At 44.2% G+C, this 15296-nt stretch overlaps 1 protein-coding gene and 1 long non-coding RNA gene across 2 annotated transcripts in view; one reads left to right on the top strand and one right to left on the bottom strand.

Annotated features, from left to right (window-relative positions):
- Nucleotides 1-1364: 1364 nt before the first annotated feature.
- On the bottom strand, nt 1365-4956 carry LOC137476444 (uncharacterized). Its single transcript, XR_011000379.1, has 2 exons — nt 4508-4956; nt 1365-2345 (listed from the first exon to the last, which is right to left on the bottom strand). It is a non-coding gene; the product is annotated as an uncharacterized lncRNA (long non-coding RNA).
- The window catches only part of QSER1 (glutamine and serine rich 1), a 41664-nt gene continuing 29936 nt past the window's right edge, over nt 3569-15296 (top strand). The window contains exon 1 of the mRNA XM_068194736.1: nt 3569-4029. Within this exon, the coding sequence (XP_068050837.1) occupies nt 3914-4029 (116 nt within the window). The 5' untranslated portion in view covers nt 3569-3913. The remainder of the gene's footprint in view (nt 4030-15296) is intronic.

Here is a 15296-nt window from a genome sequence, read left to right as displayed (position 1 = left end):
GGGACAGTCAGGCCTTCATCTCCTTTGGGTGTCAGCAAGCAGCTGAGGCAGCCCACCCCTGCCACCACGCCACATCTGGGGGCAGCAGCACATGCTGCAGCACTGGAGATCATTCCTCAGACCTTAAGCAGATGATTCCCATTAAAATGTTACCTTAATTACTTATATCTGTCTCCTAGCTATCAAATGATATTCCTCTATAAAGGATTTATTTTTTTCCAAGTGGAGACTCTTGGTTTAGGGAATGAAATGAGAAACAAAAAAAATCAGTACTGCTCCAGGCTGGTATGCTGCACAGATTGTGTTACAGTGCTTCAACTTAAGATTTTGGTCTTAAATAGAGAGAAAAATTGTATTAGCTTATGTTTCAGCAAGGTATTTTTATTATATTAAATTCTTGACTTCAGAGAGAAGCACATACAATATCACTACTGGCTACAGGCACTAAGTGATGCACTACAGTTCAGAAGGCATTTTAGCTCACCAAAGCTCAGTTCCTAAACAGCAAGTAACAGCTGCATTTGAAACAAAACCATTCCTTATTAAGACAAGAATCCAAGTTTCAGAATCATTAACACACCTAATATGACTGTTAAATATACATTTTAATATGTACACTTTAATCTAAACATTAAAAAAAAATCTAATTAACATGATCTATCAAAGGAATTTTTCTATCCCTTAACAGATCCTTCAGAAAAGCTGCTTGTAAGTATCCTGGCTACCAGGATACTGTAAAAGCACTTACTCTCAACATACTCTTTTGTTGTCTTAGAGAAAAGTGTTACAAAATACCATTTGCTTACAAAAAGATAAAATGCACAAACTTCGAGAAAGATTTCCTAGACAGAGGACAGCAACGAGCAGCAGGGGTCAGTTTAACGAGAAAGCTGCAGAAGTCTCACTAGCTGATCTCAGGACAAGATTTATCTCGTACACAGGAAAAGCAAATCACTGGATAAACTGACTTTATCTGATGGTTATGGACATTAGTGATTGAGCTTTCAGTCTACTCCGCCTCTATTAAAACCATATAAAAGAAATTAAACTTAACAACAGCTGTCACAATTTCTGTTTCACTCAACTTCACTATCTGATTGCCAGCAAAAAGGATCTACTCCAGCAATGTTCAGGGAAACACCGTGTCTGTGGTTCCTTTAGTGGTATAAATGCACTGCGTATGTTTCCTTGCCTGCAAATCTGGACGGGTTCTTGTTTGTGATTTCTTGTGTAACATGATTTTACAGCCATGTACCCACCCCCACATTCTCTTTAGAGCAGTTCTGTAATGGAAATAAACAACATAAGGGCACTCTTTACAGTTCATGTTGCCATTACTAGAGGAAAAGAAACAAACAAGACACTAGCAGTTTTACAATTTATTAACACATCGTTCCAAATTTGGGACAAGAAACTCCACAGCAATGCGTTCACTGTAGAAAACCAAACACTGCACAACTGGATAGAAAAGGCATTTCATATCAGTTCTATATATCACCCTCCTCTCAGGCCCACTTGAGGGAAGCAGTGTGCTCTAAGTGTATTGATATAGTGGAGATTAGTGGAGATCCTGCAGGGAAATAAAAAGCTGTGGGTCCTTCCCCACTGGAAATGTCACTTACAATAGTATCAGCCGCAAAGGCTGCACTGTTAGCATACAACTGGAGTCATTTTCTGTCATCAGGCCTCGTTCACATGTAAAACAGCAACCCCCCAGTCTCCCGGGGGAAGGAGGTCTCCCACCCCCCACATGGCTCCTCCAGCTGCAAGCAACACAGGTGCTAGCTTATGCAAACACAAGGAAAACTCACTCTGCTGGTTTCTGGCTTTGGTGAGCTGCTGCTTCTCCCTCCACCCTCTGCCCTGGCCTCTGGGTGACTCCGCTCCTCTGCTCCATGCTGATGGCTTTCACACTTACCTTTCTTTCCCTCCCCATCCGTGGCTGCATTTCTTCCTGCTGTTTCTTGAATTTAGGCATGAGAAAAGCAGAACTTCAGCTTTTCCTCCTGAAGTCTCATACCTTTCTGCTTTCTCATTTAATACTGATCACTCCGTCTTCTCATTCTAATGTCGAGGTTTTTTGCAACTTTTTTTAACATCTAAACTGATTGGCTGTAGCCAAGTTTCTAAATGCATTTCACTACAGAATTCATTTCAGTCTGTGGTTCAGGATTGCCTGGAGTGCTACAAACTGAATCTTCAAAAGACTTACTCGGTCATTAGCATACACCTTCCTCTTCTGAGCAGTGCCTTCAGGTGCAGTCACTCTCTTTTCAAGAGCATATTCCTTGTCTTTACCTCTGAGGCACATTCCTCCAGCTCATCTCGGCCTGCCTATCTTCAATCTGCAGGGAAAGCAAGACACCACAGTTCACTCATTGACGCTGATGTCTCCTCTGCTGCTACCCTGCCCTGAGCCTTTTTTGTGCCCGTTTCCCTTATTCTTTGTTTTAACAAGCATTCAGCAAAAGATACAGGAATTTACCGTCTACAAACCAGGTGGCTTAGGCTGCTCCCAATAAAAATAAACTGCTTTAGCCAGTCCTAGCTAAAGTAGGCCTCTAGAACCTCTCTGAAGTTCTACCATTTAAATTTAGACCAAATAAAAATAAAGAAAGAATAAATAGATATTCTCTCTGTTCTCTTGCTAGCTGACTTTCAGCGTATACAAGAAAGCTGGAAAGAGACTTTTTACAAGGGCATGTGATAGGACAAGGGGTAATGGCTTTAAACTGGAAGCAGGTTTAGATTAGATATTAAGATGAGATTCTTTACTGTGAGGAGGGTGAGGCACTGGAACACATGGCCCAGAGAAACTGTGGCTGCTCCATCCCTGGAAGTGTTCAAGGCCAGGCTGGATGGGGCTTGGGCACCCTGATCTAGTGACAGGTGCCCCTGCCCATGGCAGGGGGGATCGGACTGGATGACCTTTAAGGTCCCTTCCAATCCAAAGCGTTCCGTGATCCCATTATACGACATATAAATGCCATTATACGTCGAGTATGAATTCTTATGCATTTTAATTAATTTCCTGCTTCGGGCCCCAGCCCTGCGGTGACTTCTGGATGGGGAATGCCCGAGTCTTAGGGAAAGCTCTGACATACAGGCACATAAAAGAGGCGGTGGCGGGCGGCGGCTGGGGCGATCCCCGCCGCGGGGGGAGGCGGACGGGCGCGGGGAGCGGCGTCAGCGCTCGGTGACGGCGACAGGGGCAGGGCGGCAGGGCCGCCCAGCGAAGCGCTGTACAATGGAGCGGCTGTCGGGCTCCATCTTGGCGGCGGCGGCGGCGGCCGCCCCGGAGCCCGCGGCTGGCGGCGCTTCCCCTCCGCGGGAACAACATGGCCCCGCCCCGGTTCCTCCAACAAAGCGCCAGCGCTTCACTTCACCGAGGCACCGGCCTCCCCCATAGCCGACACCGCCACCCCGCCCGTCCCCGCCTTCAGCCCCCCCACCCCGCCCCGGTGGCGGCTACCGCCCCCCGCCACGCTCCGCTCCCGCCGCCGCGCTTCCCCCTCGGGCCGCGGCCGCCCGTCCGCGAGTCACAGACCTCCTCCTTCTCCTCTTCCTCCTCCTCCTGCTCCCGCTCCCCCCCGCCGGCGCTGCTGGCGGCGGCCCCGGCGGCCCCTCCGCCGCGGCCTCCCTGCCCCCGGACACGGAGCCCGTGAGCCCCAGTGCGCTGGCGGGGGAGGAGCATCCTGGGAACGCGCAGCCCGACATGGGTCCGGCGGCCGCGCAGCCCCCGCCGCCGCCCGCAGCTCCGCCCGCCGCCCGCCGCTGAGCGGGAGCGGAGCGCAGGGGGCCGCACGGGGCCGCGGCGCTGCCCGCCCCGGATGAGGCGCCGCTCCCCCCCCGCGCCGCTCGTTCCCCGCCGCCCTCAAAAGCGCAGGGCCCCCACGGAGCCCCCGCGGCCCCGATGATGGACAGGAACTACCCCACGACCCCCGGCTTCGCCGAGCCCCTGGCCCCGGGCACCGCGCCGCCCGCCGCCTCCTGGGCCTACGAGCGCGGCGCCGGCAGCCTCAAGCCCAGGTGAGGAGGGTCCGCCGAGGGGGCAGCGGCAGGAAAGGCCGGGGGCCGCGCCGGGGCCTGGCCGAGAGCGGCCGAGGGGGCCCCGGCGGCGGGGCAGGGCAGGGCGGGGGGCGAGCGGGGCCCGGCGGCCCCGGGGAAGCCGGGCCGGGCGGGGCGGGGGAGGCCGCGTCCCGGCGGGCGGGCGGGCGGGGGGCGGCGGCGCGGGCTCCCCGCTGTCCCGGCGGCCCGCGGCGGTGGCGGCGGCGGGGCGGGCGGTCTCTCCGCCCCGCAGGCTCGCGTCGGGCTGCGGCGCGGGTTCAAGAGTTCACGCGTCCCTGCCCGGCTGCCGGAGGGAAGCGGGGCCGCGGGCACCGGCGCTGCCCGGCCGAACAATGCTGCCCGCCGGGGCACCGGGCCGGCGGAGGCGGCCGCGCCGCGCCAGCATCCCCCGCGCCCTTCCATTGCTCCGCTGTTGTGCGCTCCGCTGAGCCTGGCGAACCTCTTTCCTCTAAAGCGCTGCTCCGGGGCGTGCGGAGCCTCCTCTCAGCCAAAACTTGTCTGGAGCGATTCAGTCCCACGGAGAGTTCTGCAAAGTTCCGGGAAGTGCGGGGAAAATACAGGATGTCTTATTGGCTTCTGGTTGCTTTTTGATTGTGTAACTCTGCCAACTAAAACGAGTATTCTCTAGGCGATGAGATTTTCGTTATCGCTTGCCTTTTATGTCTCTAGCTTGATTTATCTGCAGTTCCTATCTCGACGACGTTTAAAGGTAAGAGAGTCTCGGGCTAAAAATACCCGGTCAAAATAGGTGCGCTAATAGATGACTTTGCACTTGGTTCTGAAAGTGGTCAGACATGTCTGATAAGATTAATAGATTATCAAGTCAGAAGGACTGTTGCAATCATCTAGTCTGACCTCTTCATGATGCAGGCCACAGAACTTTTTTTTTTCCCCCAATCTGTGTTTGAAAATAGAGCTTACATTGTAGAAGGTGTAGTTAAAAATTTCCGATGAGGCAAAATTCAGCACGGTTCTTAGTAATGTATACAAGTGACTGATTCATATTGTATTTCTGATATGAAGAGGGCTATCTTTAGTTTCTGGCCACTGAGTCTTGTTTATAGCCTCATCAACACTGAAAATGCCATTATATGTCGAGTATGAATTCTTATGCATTTTAATTAATTTCTTGCTTTACTTGTTTTTCTTAATAAAAAGAACATAGTCTTTTGAAGTTTATTGCCAGAGATATTTTTCTTTCTTTCTTGCAACTTTAGTTATTCTTCCAGATTCCTTTCAGATTTCTTTCAAGTTATTGTCAATTTCCCTTCCTGAATAGTGCATGTTGCATTTGAGATGCAATTAAGGCAGTGAGAAGATCACAGGACCTGCCTGGGATGTGAGGCTGTACACAGAGTTCCCTGTTTCACAGAGAATTGCAAGGACAGGTAGCTTTTTGGCCAAACCCTTGCCCTGTGAAGCTCTTTAGCCAGTTTCTCTGAGGAGTTGCCTGCTTGGCAAAGTAAGGTCTCCATACAATTCTTTCCAGTTTTTCTTCCTAATCACTGAAGTGTTTTTGGTCATGTTGCTATGTTGATTTCAGTGGAAGTCAGTGACCTGTCCTTTCTGTATTGCTTTTGCCAGTTCTCATCATCTCTTGAGGGTCATGCCAGGTATTCCGTAAGGGAGGTTTGGATTTCCCAGGTCATTTAAGAACAGGTAGTGCAGAAGTGGATCTCTCTTGGATTTTACAAGAAACACAACTGCTTGGTGATTTTTTTTAAAATATTTAAAATAATGCCCTGCTTTTACAACACATCTTGCATTTTTTTTTAATAGCTGCTGTATTAATGCAGTCTTAAATGTACATTTTGGGAATTCTTTAGAAGAAATGGCAGGGAGAAAAATCCTAAGACAAGTACCATGCAGAAGCTCATTAGATCACTGCCTGCTGCCTATACCAATCAAATTAGTATTACTGCATCCCTGTATGATATGGCAACATTTATACTATGCTGCAGGAAACATTGTGGAGAAAACTTTGTTTAAGTTCTTTGACATTTCATCTCCAGGTTCTATACATGGTGACAAATGATGCATTTAAAATGGTTTGGCTGAAACACTGAACCTTTTTACTTTAAACTGTACCAAGGAGAAGGAAAATACTATGAAACATATTTTGTGCTTGAAATTCTCCTGAACTGGCTTCTTGGGGTTCATGTCATTTTAATAAGAATTAAGATACCCTGTCTTTGGCCAGATTTAAAGATTTGAACCATGTTGCACACAGTGATAAGTAGAGTCTGGGCTTCAGGTGCTTGTGGTTTCCTCTATTGCTGATAGCACTTGTCTTTGTATGGGTGGAGTTGCTGAGGAATTGGGATGGAAGAGTCATTCCTGTCACTGCCAAGGCTTGCACCAGCCTGGAAGGAAATTGTGAAGGTATAGATGTATTGTAAAGTATGCTGTCCATGCTCTCAACTTGTGTTACAGATCACATCACATTTTTCAAAGTGGTGTTACTGATTGTGGTTGACAGGTAGTCATCTTAACAGCTGAAGCTGCATTAGTCTGATGTTAAATTAAAAAATGTGTGTCATGTTCATCTGGTACTTGCTTGAAAAGAATTCAGCCTTTAGGTGATAGAGATGACAATATTTCATTCAAATTTCATAGTTATGCTCTTGCAGGCTGTGTCGTGGCAGGTTATGTTCCCTTTGTGTGGAGAGCCATGTTCACAGTCTCAGCTCATCAAAATGATTTCTCCTCCCTACAAGCATTGCTCCTGTCTTCCTGCGCTTCACTTCAGCCATCTGGTTTTTATCCTGCTTCTTATTTCTTGCAGGCACTGTTTTGTCTGTGCAATGGCACTATTCTTATAAACTGAAAAGAAATGTGTGGTGAAGTGTTACAAGGACATTTCTACCGGGCCTGCTGTGACATAACTGTTCCCATGGAATAGGAGATGGTGAATTGGGATGGAAGCTGATGGAAATCACTGGGCTCACTGCATTACCTACGCAGGGACCATTCCTGCTGGGGAGCACACTGGGACAGTGCAGCCACTGCAGCCATAGCAGGGGCTGAGGGGGTGCTTCTGTCCTCCACATCCCTGACCCCCAGACCCCTTACACAGCCTGTCAGCAGCTTGAAGGAGTTCCTGGTGGTTCTAGGAGTGCACTGCCACTTTTGGCCTCTTACTGTAGCTGTCAGAAAACCTTACCTTTGTGCTTAAACCCTCTTTTTGCCAAAAGCTGTTGAGTAGCAGATAAGGTGTGTCATGCTTACTTGCTGCTTGCTCAGGAATTATTGAGTATTCAGAAAACAGGTGATGTGTAATGGTGTGAGAAACTGTTGTAATTGCTTGGAAAGAGACATGGAGGCACATAATAATGGATGAGGTTTCTGGATGAGTTTCTCTGACTCGGGGGTACTCCTAGGGTTTCATTTAGAAAAGGATTTTTACTAGTGGAAAGATCTCACTGTTCTTGTTCTGTTTTTACCACAGCTCTGAGACCCAAATCTGCTACATGTGATTAAGAGTCAGTCACAATTATCTTGCTGTGGATTTAAATGTTATGGTGATTGCCGTGGTCTCTAATGTTTCTTTATGCCTGGTAGTCTGTATCCATCTCTCTCCTACCCAAGCATATGGGGTTTTATGTAATTTAGTTCTAAATGGTTCTTTACAACAGATAGCCCTGACATTATGTTAGTGTGGCCTATAACAGCTAATCTAAGATAAAGAGTTAGCTGCTGTGATAGTTCATTTGCAAAGTTACATAAATGGGAGACTTATACTTTTATGATAAATGGTTATGATGGGTTTTTAAACTCATTTTTTGCATAGCTGTCAAACTAGTGCTTATTGTAACAGCTGTATGATAATTGTGTTTTAGTTAAGGATCAATTTTAAATTCTAATGGGGTTTTGCATAGCTATAGGAACTCTGTAAGTGCAGAGTATTTTAGAAAAGCAGAGAACATTTTCTTTCATCAAATGAAATTGTTCTGAGAGGTGAAACCAATGTTTGTTGTTAAACACATTCTACAAAAAGTTCCTTATGGCGTAGCATTTCGAGTGTTGAAAGGAAAGCTCATAATCTGAGAATATACTTGGAATTTTTGTATTAAAAGGCACAGAAAGATTAAATATTTTTTACAAATATATAGAAAGATAGGTCACTTTTAAAATCTTGTCAAATTTTCTGTCATAGTTTATATCTGAAACATTTATACATGCAAAATAAACCCAGGTAGTCCATGGTATAGCACAGATACCTTACAGGGACTTGCTGTCTTTTTCTTTGTTGTCTTTTTCTTCTTTTCCACCTGCATTCAGCACACACTGAAATCACAGCTGTGGGGAGGTCAAAGGTTGACTGAACAGAGGCTGAATGCGTTCTTGCTCTGTGTCCCATAGCTTTTCCCTGGTGCAGATGTGTGGTCATCTTGCAAAATCTTTGCTGAAGTTTCAAAATGAGCCAGCCAGGCTTGTTTGGATTTAGATGCTGCTTACCTGTGTGAGATTTAATGCCAGCTTTACCTGAAAGATCTCAAGCAGTGTGTGTCATTCTGGTGCAGTGAGAAACGATGATAAAGACCTATCTGCAGAAGTAATGAGCTGAGACTTTGTCTGAGGGTGCAGTTACCTGAGAAGGCTGAACTGGCTGCTCAGGCTCACTGCTGCTGAAAGGGGCTCCCTTCCTCTTCCCTTGTCTTGGTTTGGTGTTTGTGCAACTGCACAGGGAGCTGGTCTCATTTGTTAATCCATGAGAAAACTCTCCTGGCCAAAACAGTGATTGGCTTGAGCTGATGTCTGTGCTGGTGAACCTGTGCTGTCAGGCTGGAAGCCAGAGGTGGCACCTGGGGACAAGCAGGGAGCAGAGCTGCAAGGAGTGAGCTGTGTGAATCCCTTGACAGGATGAAAGGAGTGAGGACAGAGCTGTAAGGGGTGAGCTGTGTGGCCTTGGCAGGGAGTCTTCCCAGTGGTTCTGGACAGGGTTTAGATGGGCTCAGTCTTGCCGTGTCCCTGTCTTTGATGAACATCCCACACAAATTGTGCTGCCTGCTTCCCTGCCAGCAGCACTTGGTAAAAGTGTCTGTTAGCTGGGTGCCAGATCTGTCTTGAGATCACCTACAATGATATTTCAGATGTGAGCCCCTTCCCTTGGAGCCAGCATCCTCAACACAGAGTACAGAATACATTGTTCTGCAAGAAAGGGGGGTTTTATTCCACCACCTATGCAAAAAGTGTCTCAGTCCCATGTGTGTATTTTGCCTTTCATCCTGTTAACTTCAGTTATAGCTGTGTTTACCTTACACCATCAGAGAGCAACCTTTCCACCTTGTTTGTTTCTTCTGTACTTTTGCCCACCTCTTTTTTTTTTTCTTGGAGTTGCTGCTGACTCTGGCATAATGCTGTTATAGGAAGGAGGCTGTTTTTAGAAAAGTCTTTGTTCCTGTCAGGAAAAAGCACCTATGCCTGAACTATATTAATTCTAAACAACACTAGGGCTCTTATAGAGTGGGTGTATTTTGCATAGATATCTTAGTTGTATTTTGTCAGATCTTTCACAAATTTGCATGTCAAGAGGTTACTTTGCATGGTGAGTGCCTGTTCCATACATTAAACAAATAAAGAAAAGACAAACCAAAACAAAAACCGGTCAAAAGGCAGTACATTAATAGTGTCTCTTCAGACTTTCCTTAGCAGCCTTAACTATGACAAAAATAGCTTTGAGCAGCATGCAGAGTTGAGCCTTTCCAGCACAGCATTTCTTGCTGTACCATGCAAGTGGCAGAGAAAAGAAAATTCTTTGAATTTTTAAGCAAAGATAAATGCTTTCAGAGAGGACAGAGTACATGGTTATTAAGTACTGGATTTACTTGTCTCACTGGGCAGATTTCATAGGTTTTGGGTTTACTTCTGCTTGCTATTCTGTCATTGTTACATGGCTTCTTTTGTTTCATTGCCCTGGGCAGACCTGGGGCTAAGTGGACACTTAGATTCATTAGAGCCTCCTCAGAACCTCTCTGATGATGGGCTGCAAAAAGGGGCAAGGAGCTCTTATTCCTGGGTTCCTGCACACTTGAAAGTTTTATTCCAAAACAGTTCAGCAAGAACCTACATATGTTTAGACAAGCTTTTACTTTCCCATATTGCTTTTCTTGTTTTTCATCTGCCTTCTACATGCCTACCTGTGTTGCTTGCTTAGGACTTGGAAAAGTGCAACCAATTATGTTCAGCAGGAAGAAGGCACCCTTAGGCATCCTTATCTTAGAGTAATAGTGTTTATACAGCAGGATACTAAGGAGCATTTATTCCTTAATAATCCTGCAGGAGTTATATTTAGGGCAGTCATACAGCTAGATTTCATTGGACATTTCCCTCCTTTTTCAGCTGAGAAGAGTTGGGGGGCTCCAGCCCTGTGTCTAGCATTCCAGATGCCTGGCAAGCTGTTCTGAGAGCTTTTGGTCATCCAGAATGTGCCAGACAAAGGGTCACACCATGGGCCACGCTGAATGTACCAGCCTGTGGGCACCTTCCACGCTGCCCTTTTTCCTGACCAGGAAATCCCTCTCAGAAATATGGCAGCTTGGTGTTTCACACCACATCCTGTTTACTTTCTCTTGTCTTCGTGTCAAAAATTCCAGTGCTAGACAGCGAATAATCCTTCAATCCCGATGCTCGTCCGATTTCATTATGTTCTGCCGTCTCTGCCAAGAACAGGATTTCTAATAAGTTTTTCTTGAATCTGAACATTAGTTCATTTGCTGTGCAAAGAGTGATTGTAGAAAGCCAACTCCTCCCTACTCTGAACACAGCCATGTGTTAACTACCTTCAGCTGCTGGCACTGGTGAGCTGGAGTTTGCTGATAGTCAGCACCACTGGAGAGAGATGGGATTTTGATTTTCATCTTTTCCCATTAAAAAACTCCCTTTTGTTATTGTTTTTAAGAGAATACAGTTTTTTTTCACCAATTAAAGCATTTTTTAAGTTAATGTGTGTATGCTGTTTTGATCTGGATTGATACTTGGTTTTGTTTAGACATGATCATCATGAAAACTCAAATCAGTATCAGGGGCATATTCAAGGAATTTGTTTAATATCGTGTAGTTTTTCCTGTCTCAGAGTAAATGTCATGTGGCTGTAACTGTGTTTCTACAGTTTTGAACAATGCACATTTTCTGGTTGAAGCATTCACAAGCAACTGGGTTCATCTGGTGTTTTCAGCTGAATAGTGACTTGTGACAAATGAAATTATAGCCAGGGTCCACTTTGCAAGGTTAAAAATGGAAATTTAAACCAGTTTTAGGATGAGAAGAGCACTTGTGAAGAGGTATAAGAGCTAAATTCAAGAGCTATGCTAATTTTCCTTATAAACTTGGTTAATAACACCCTGTGGTGCTTCCTTTAATGTAAAGGACTCTTTGCTGCTGTGTTTTATGATGAACTGTGTTGTTAATATGTTAGATCTTTCCTGGGCACACCTCCTAAATTGGGATGGCAGTGGTGTTAGTCATAGGGATACCTCTTGTTTTGAATCTAAAGGAGCTCATATGAGCTGCTTAGCCCTTGTAGTGTGTTGTGGGATGTGGAAAACACTGTGCTGGACATGTGGACATGCTGGGAGGCTTAGAGTCCATCTAATGGCCCTCAGTTTTTGGCTGTAGGGTGGCAGGATGTGTGATCTCAGATGTGGTCACTGAGTAGGTGCCGGGACTGTGGGCCATGAGACCGCTGCTCTTCACAGGGGTGCATTTTAACTTCACAAAACCTGGACAAACTGCCTTATTTCAGTGCTGGAGACTCGGTGGTGAGGGCTGTAAATCAGTGTGGGTCATTCCTTGTGCCTGGGTTTCCCTAGACTGAAGCACAAGGTTTTCCATGGGCTGTGGAACTGGAAAGTGCTTCAAGGTTTGGTAATGAAAGGAGCCCACTGACAGCCTAAGATGGCTCTGTCAGTGTACAGCACACATGTATTTGCACTTCTTTTACCTCCTTCTGTGATGAAAACCTCAGCTTCAGCATCATCCTTTCCATATAAATGGAAAATAAAGGGCTTGTTAAGAAATGGGATATCAAGTATTCCTCTAGTACCCTAAAGGTAAGGCTCAAGCTTGCCACAAAATCCAGTGCTGTAATAACTGGGAGGATGAGGGTTGAAAGGCATTTCAATGGGTAAATGAATTGTGATTTTATTAAGGCTCTGATGTGGCTAACCCACATCTTGAGATAACGCTCTGCTGATTTTTATATTTGGAAATCAAATTTTGTTATTAAAAGTAATGGAATCTTTTTGTATCTCAGCTGTAATAGAGGATTATGCTGTGTGTTCAACCATTAATACTGGAATGATCTAGAGAAGAGTTTTGAATATGCCCCAAGTTCACTTTTGCCAACAGAATAGATCACATATCAGAGAAAAAGTGTTAGAATTCCATTATTGTCTGTTACAAAAATCTTTTGAAATCGTAAGTAAAACTCTAGGAGAGAAATATTTATCATTTTAAAAAATCACAGCTATTCTCTTTATGCTGGGTAAAGCAAAAGTTCTTTCATAGAGAGAAGATAAGAGAAGAAGATAAATAAATGTAGTGACAAAATAATCCAGTGTCTCAAAGGGAAGAGAATAAGATTGCAGATCTTAGAGTGGTGGTGGAAGCTACACAGACCATAATGGTATTCCTGTTTCTGCAGGCACTGATAGAGTAGAAGCTGTCAGGGAAGATGTATGAATCCCCAAAACACTGCTTGGCAAACAAATGTCTTAAAATTATTTCTGACACTGCATTATAATGCAAATTGGGAGGAATGTGTTACAGTCTGTTTAAATGATACTGTCTTAATAAGGACATCAAAGTTAGTCTTGAATATTCAGAGCAGGAGAGCACTGAAAGCTCCTTTCCAGACCTTGAAATCTTAAAACATGCATCAGGAGCTCTAGACTGACATTGTAGAGTTGTTAAATTTTAGTTTCTTTTTTGTAAGCTGCAAAGTTTGTTTTGTCAAACAAGTTACAAGTGTAAGTTACAAAGTTCTTTTGTCAAAGCCAAGAGAAGCGGTTCCAAATTTACCAGTTCTGATTAAAAAAACAAAAATTAGTTTGTTATATGTACTGCATTTCTGCCGTATATAACCTCATAATGAAAGCTGATTTAGGTTGCATGCATTAAAAAATGACATAAAGTAATTAATCCAGTCCGTTAATAGTAACTGAAGTTGTAGTTTATAAATAGCTCATTTTTATCTGAATATTAGTTTTCACGCATGTATTTTTGCAACAGAGTTTAACTGATTTTTTGAAAACAGAATTATATTGTCTTTGTTGTGAAGAACTCTGCAGGTTACTTAATCAGACAAGCTGGCACTTGCACTCAGGTATTGAAGTCCCAGTAAGACTATTTTGGCTTTCCTGTTTTTCATTTTTAAAAGGATCAAGCATACGGAGTTCAGACACATTAACATGGGAATAAAAGGGAGATGGACCTTTTGTGTCATAAAATCTCTTTATTCCCTTAAGATGTGGTATATATTCAGGTGAAGAATCACAGGAACAGCATGAACTTTTGCTTATTGAGGCAGCTCCCTGCGTGTAATTTTCTAGCTCAAAATCTATTTCTTAGAAGCTCCTTATCTCTACTCCTAGAAAGTGAGGAAGTAATGAGAGTTTCCTCTCACAAGTACCTCCAGGCAATCCTTGGCCCACATTGTGGCATGCTCTTGGTGGCTCTGCCTTTGAATTGAAGGGAGAAATTAACATGATAGCTTCATTTGAAATGAAAGAGTGGAGGGTGATTGCCTTTGGTGCGTTAGGATGGGATGAGTTCTACGCTGGATATGCAGTGTGTAATTGCATTGAAAGGCAGAACGTGCTGTAACCAACAGACAGTGGAGCTTGTCAGTAAAATGCTGCTCCTCTGTGGTTTGCTGACTTACCTCAGTACTGGAGTCTGATTCTGTGTTTTCCATCTTTCCAAAAGTCATCTATCTTGAAGAATAATGTTAATAATACTTAAAAATATTGATAGCCATTTTTTCTTGCTATAATAGAAGAACAAACTAGGCAAATGCCAAAGATGTATGCTGTTCTTAAAAGAATACATTATGTACCTTGAAGCATTAGTTTAAGAGATGGTTTTCTTTTGATTTAAGTGGTGAGCTTTATTTTTCAAGTAGCATTTTTTTTTCTTTTTTATAGTGTGGGGCAAACATATCTGTGTGCAGATGATCTCTGTTTTTAAATACAGCTGCGAAAAAATTCCACCCCTTTTCCTTCTCCACCCCTTCACTCTCAGATCTAGTTTTAAAGGCACAAAACTGATTTCTAGGCTAAACAAACGAATGGGGGGATACAATTCAGCATCATGAAGTCACCCCAGGACACATGGACACTGCAACTGTTCTGGATTGTTCAATATTCTTTCTGTTCATGCAAGCACAATGTTAAGATTTGTCTTGTCTTGTATAATCTAATGAGAGGATCAAGGGAATTAGATGCAGGGAGTAGGCTGGTTTCCTATTTTTCTTGAACCTGCCAACATTTTCAGGCTTCGACCCAAATTTGTGCTTGTACTGTCTTCCCCGTCCCTCCAGTATGTCTGTGGCTGGGAAATAGAAGTGGAAAATCACATATGTATACATTTAAAAATATTTTGCACTGAAATGAATTTCTGGGCTGCGAAGGCATTTGTTTTCCATTGGAATTAATTATTGAAACATTCTCAATTTCTGTTTTTTGTTGTTTTTAAGGGCTTTTTGTGCTTTTAAACTTCCATAAATGTGTTGGACAGGAGTGACTTGCTGTTACTAATGGTATTGAGCTCATTTAAGCAGCAACTTTCTTCCTGGGCAACTCCCTCCTGTGCTTCTTAGGGTCATGGCTTTTTTAAAATACAAGATTAAACCTATTTCTGGATTGAAGTAATCTACCTGTAACATTGCTTTTAAATTTTAATTTTATTCTGAGCTGCAGATAACCCCTGGGTGCTGAATTACATTCTAACTGTAGCAAACAGGGAACTCTTGCTGTTACAATGGGCAGCTGAAGGGCCATCTACCCTCCATTTCATCTGTATTGAATTCAAGTGATTTCAAGTAATTCTCCTCCATTCTTTCTCCAGGAGGTGTCTGAGTACAGGCAAAATAACAAAAGTATTTAAGGAAAGTAATAAACGTTGTATCTAATATTAAAGCAGTCATAACTACATACTTGCCAGCAGGTAATACAACCTGGAACTGCATTTTACATGTCTAAAATCAAATACAGTGGACAAAAAGAGAT

The sequence above is a fragment of the Anomalospiza imberbis genome, chromosome 6 (assembly GCF_031753505.1).
Source record: "Anomalospiza imberbis isolate Cuckoo-Finch-1a 21T00152 chromosome 6, ASM3175350v1, whole genome shotgun sequence".
Taxonomy (NCBI): Eukaryota; Metazoa; Chordata; class Aves; order Passeriformes; family Viduidae; genus Anomalospiza; species Anomalospiza imberbis.
The sequence above is the reverse complement of the archived record's forward strand: the minus strand, read 5'-3'. Positions and strand labels throughout refer to the sequence as shown.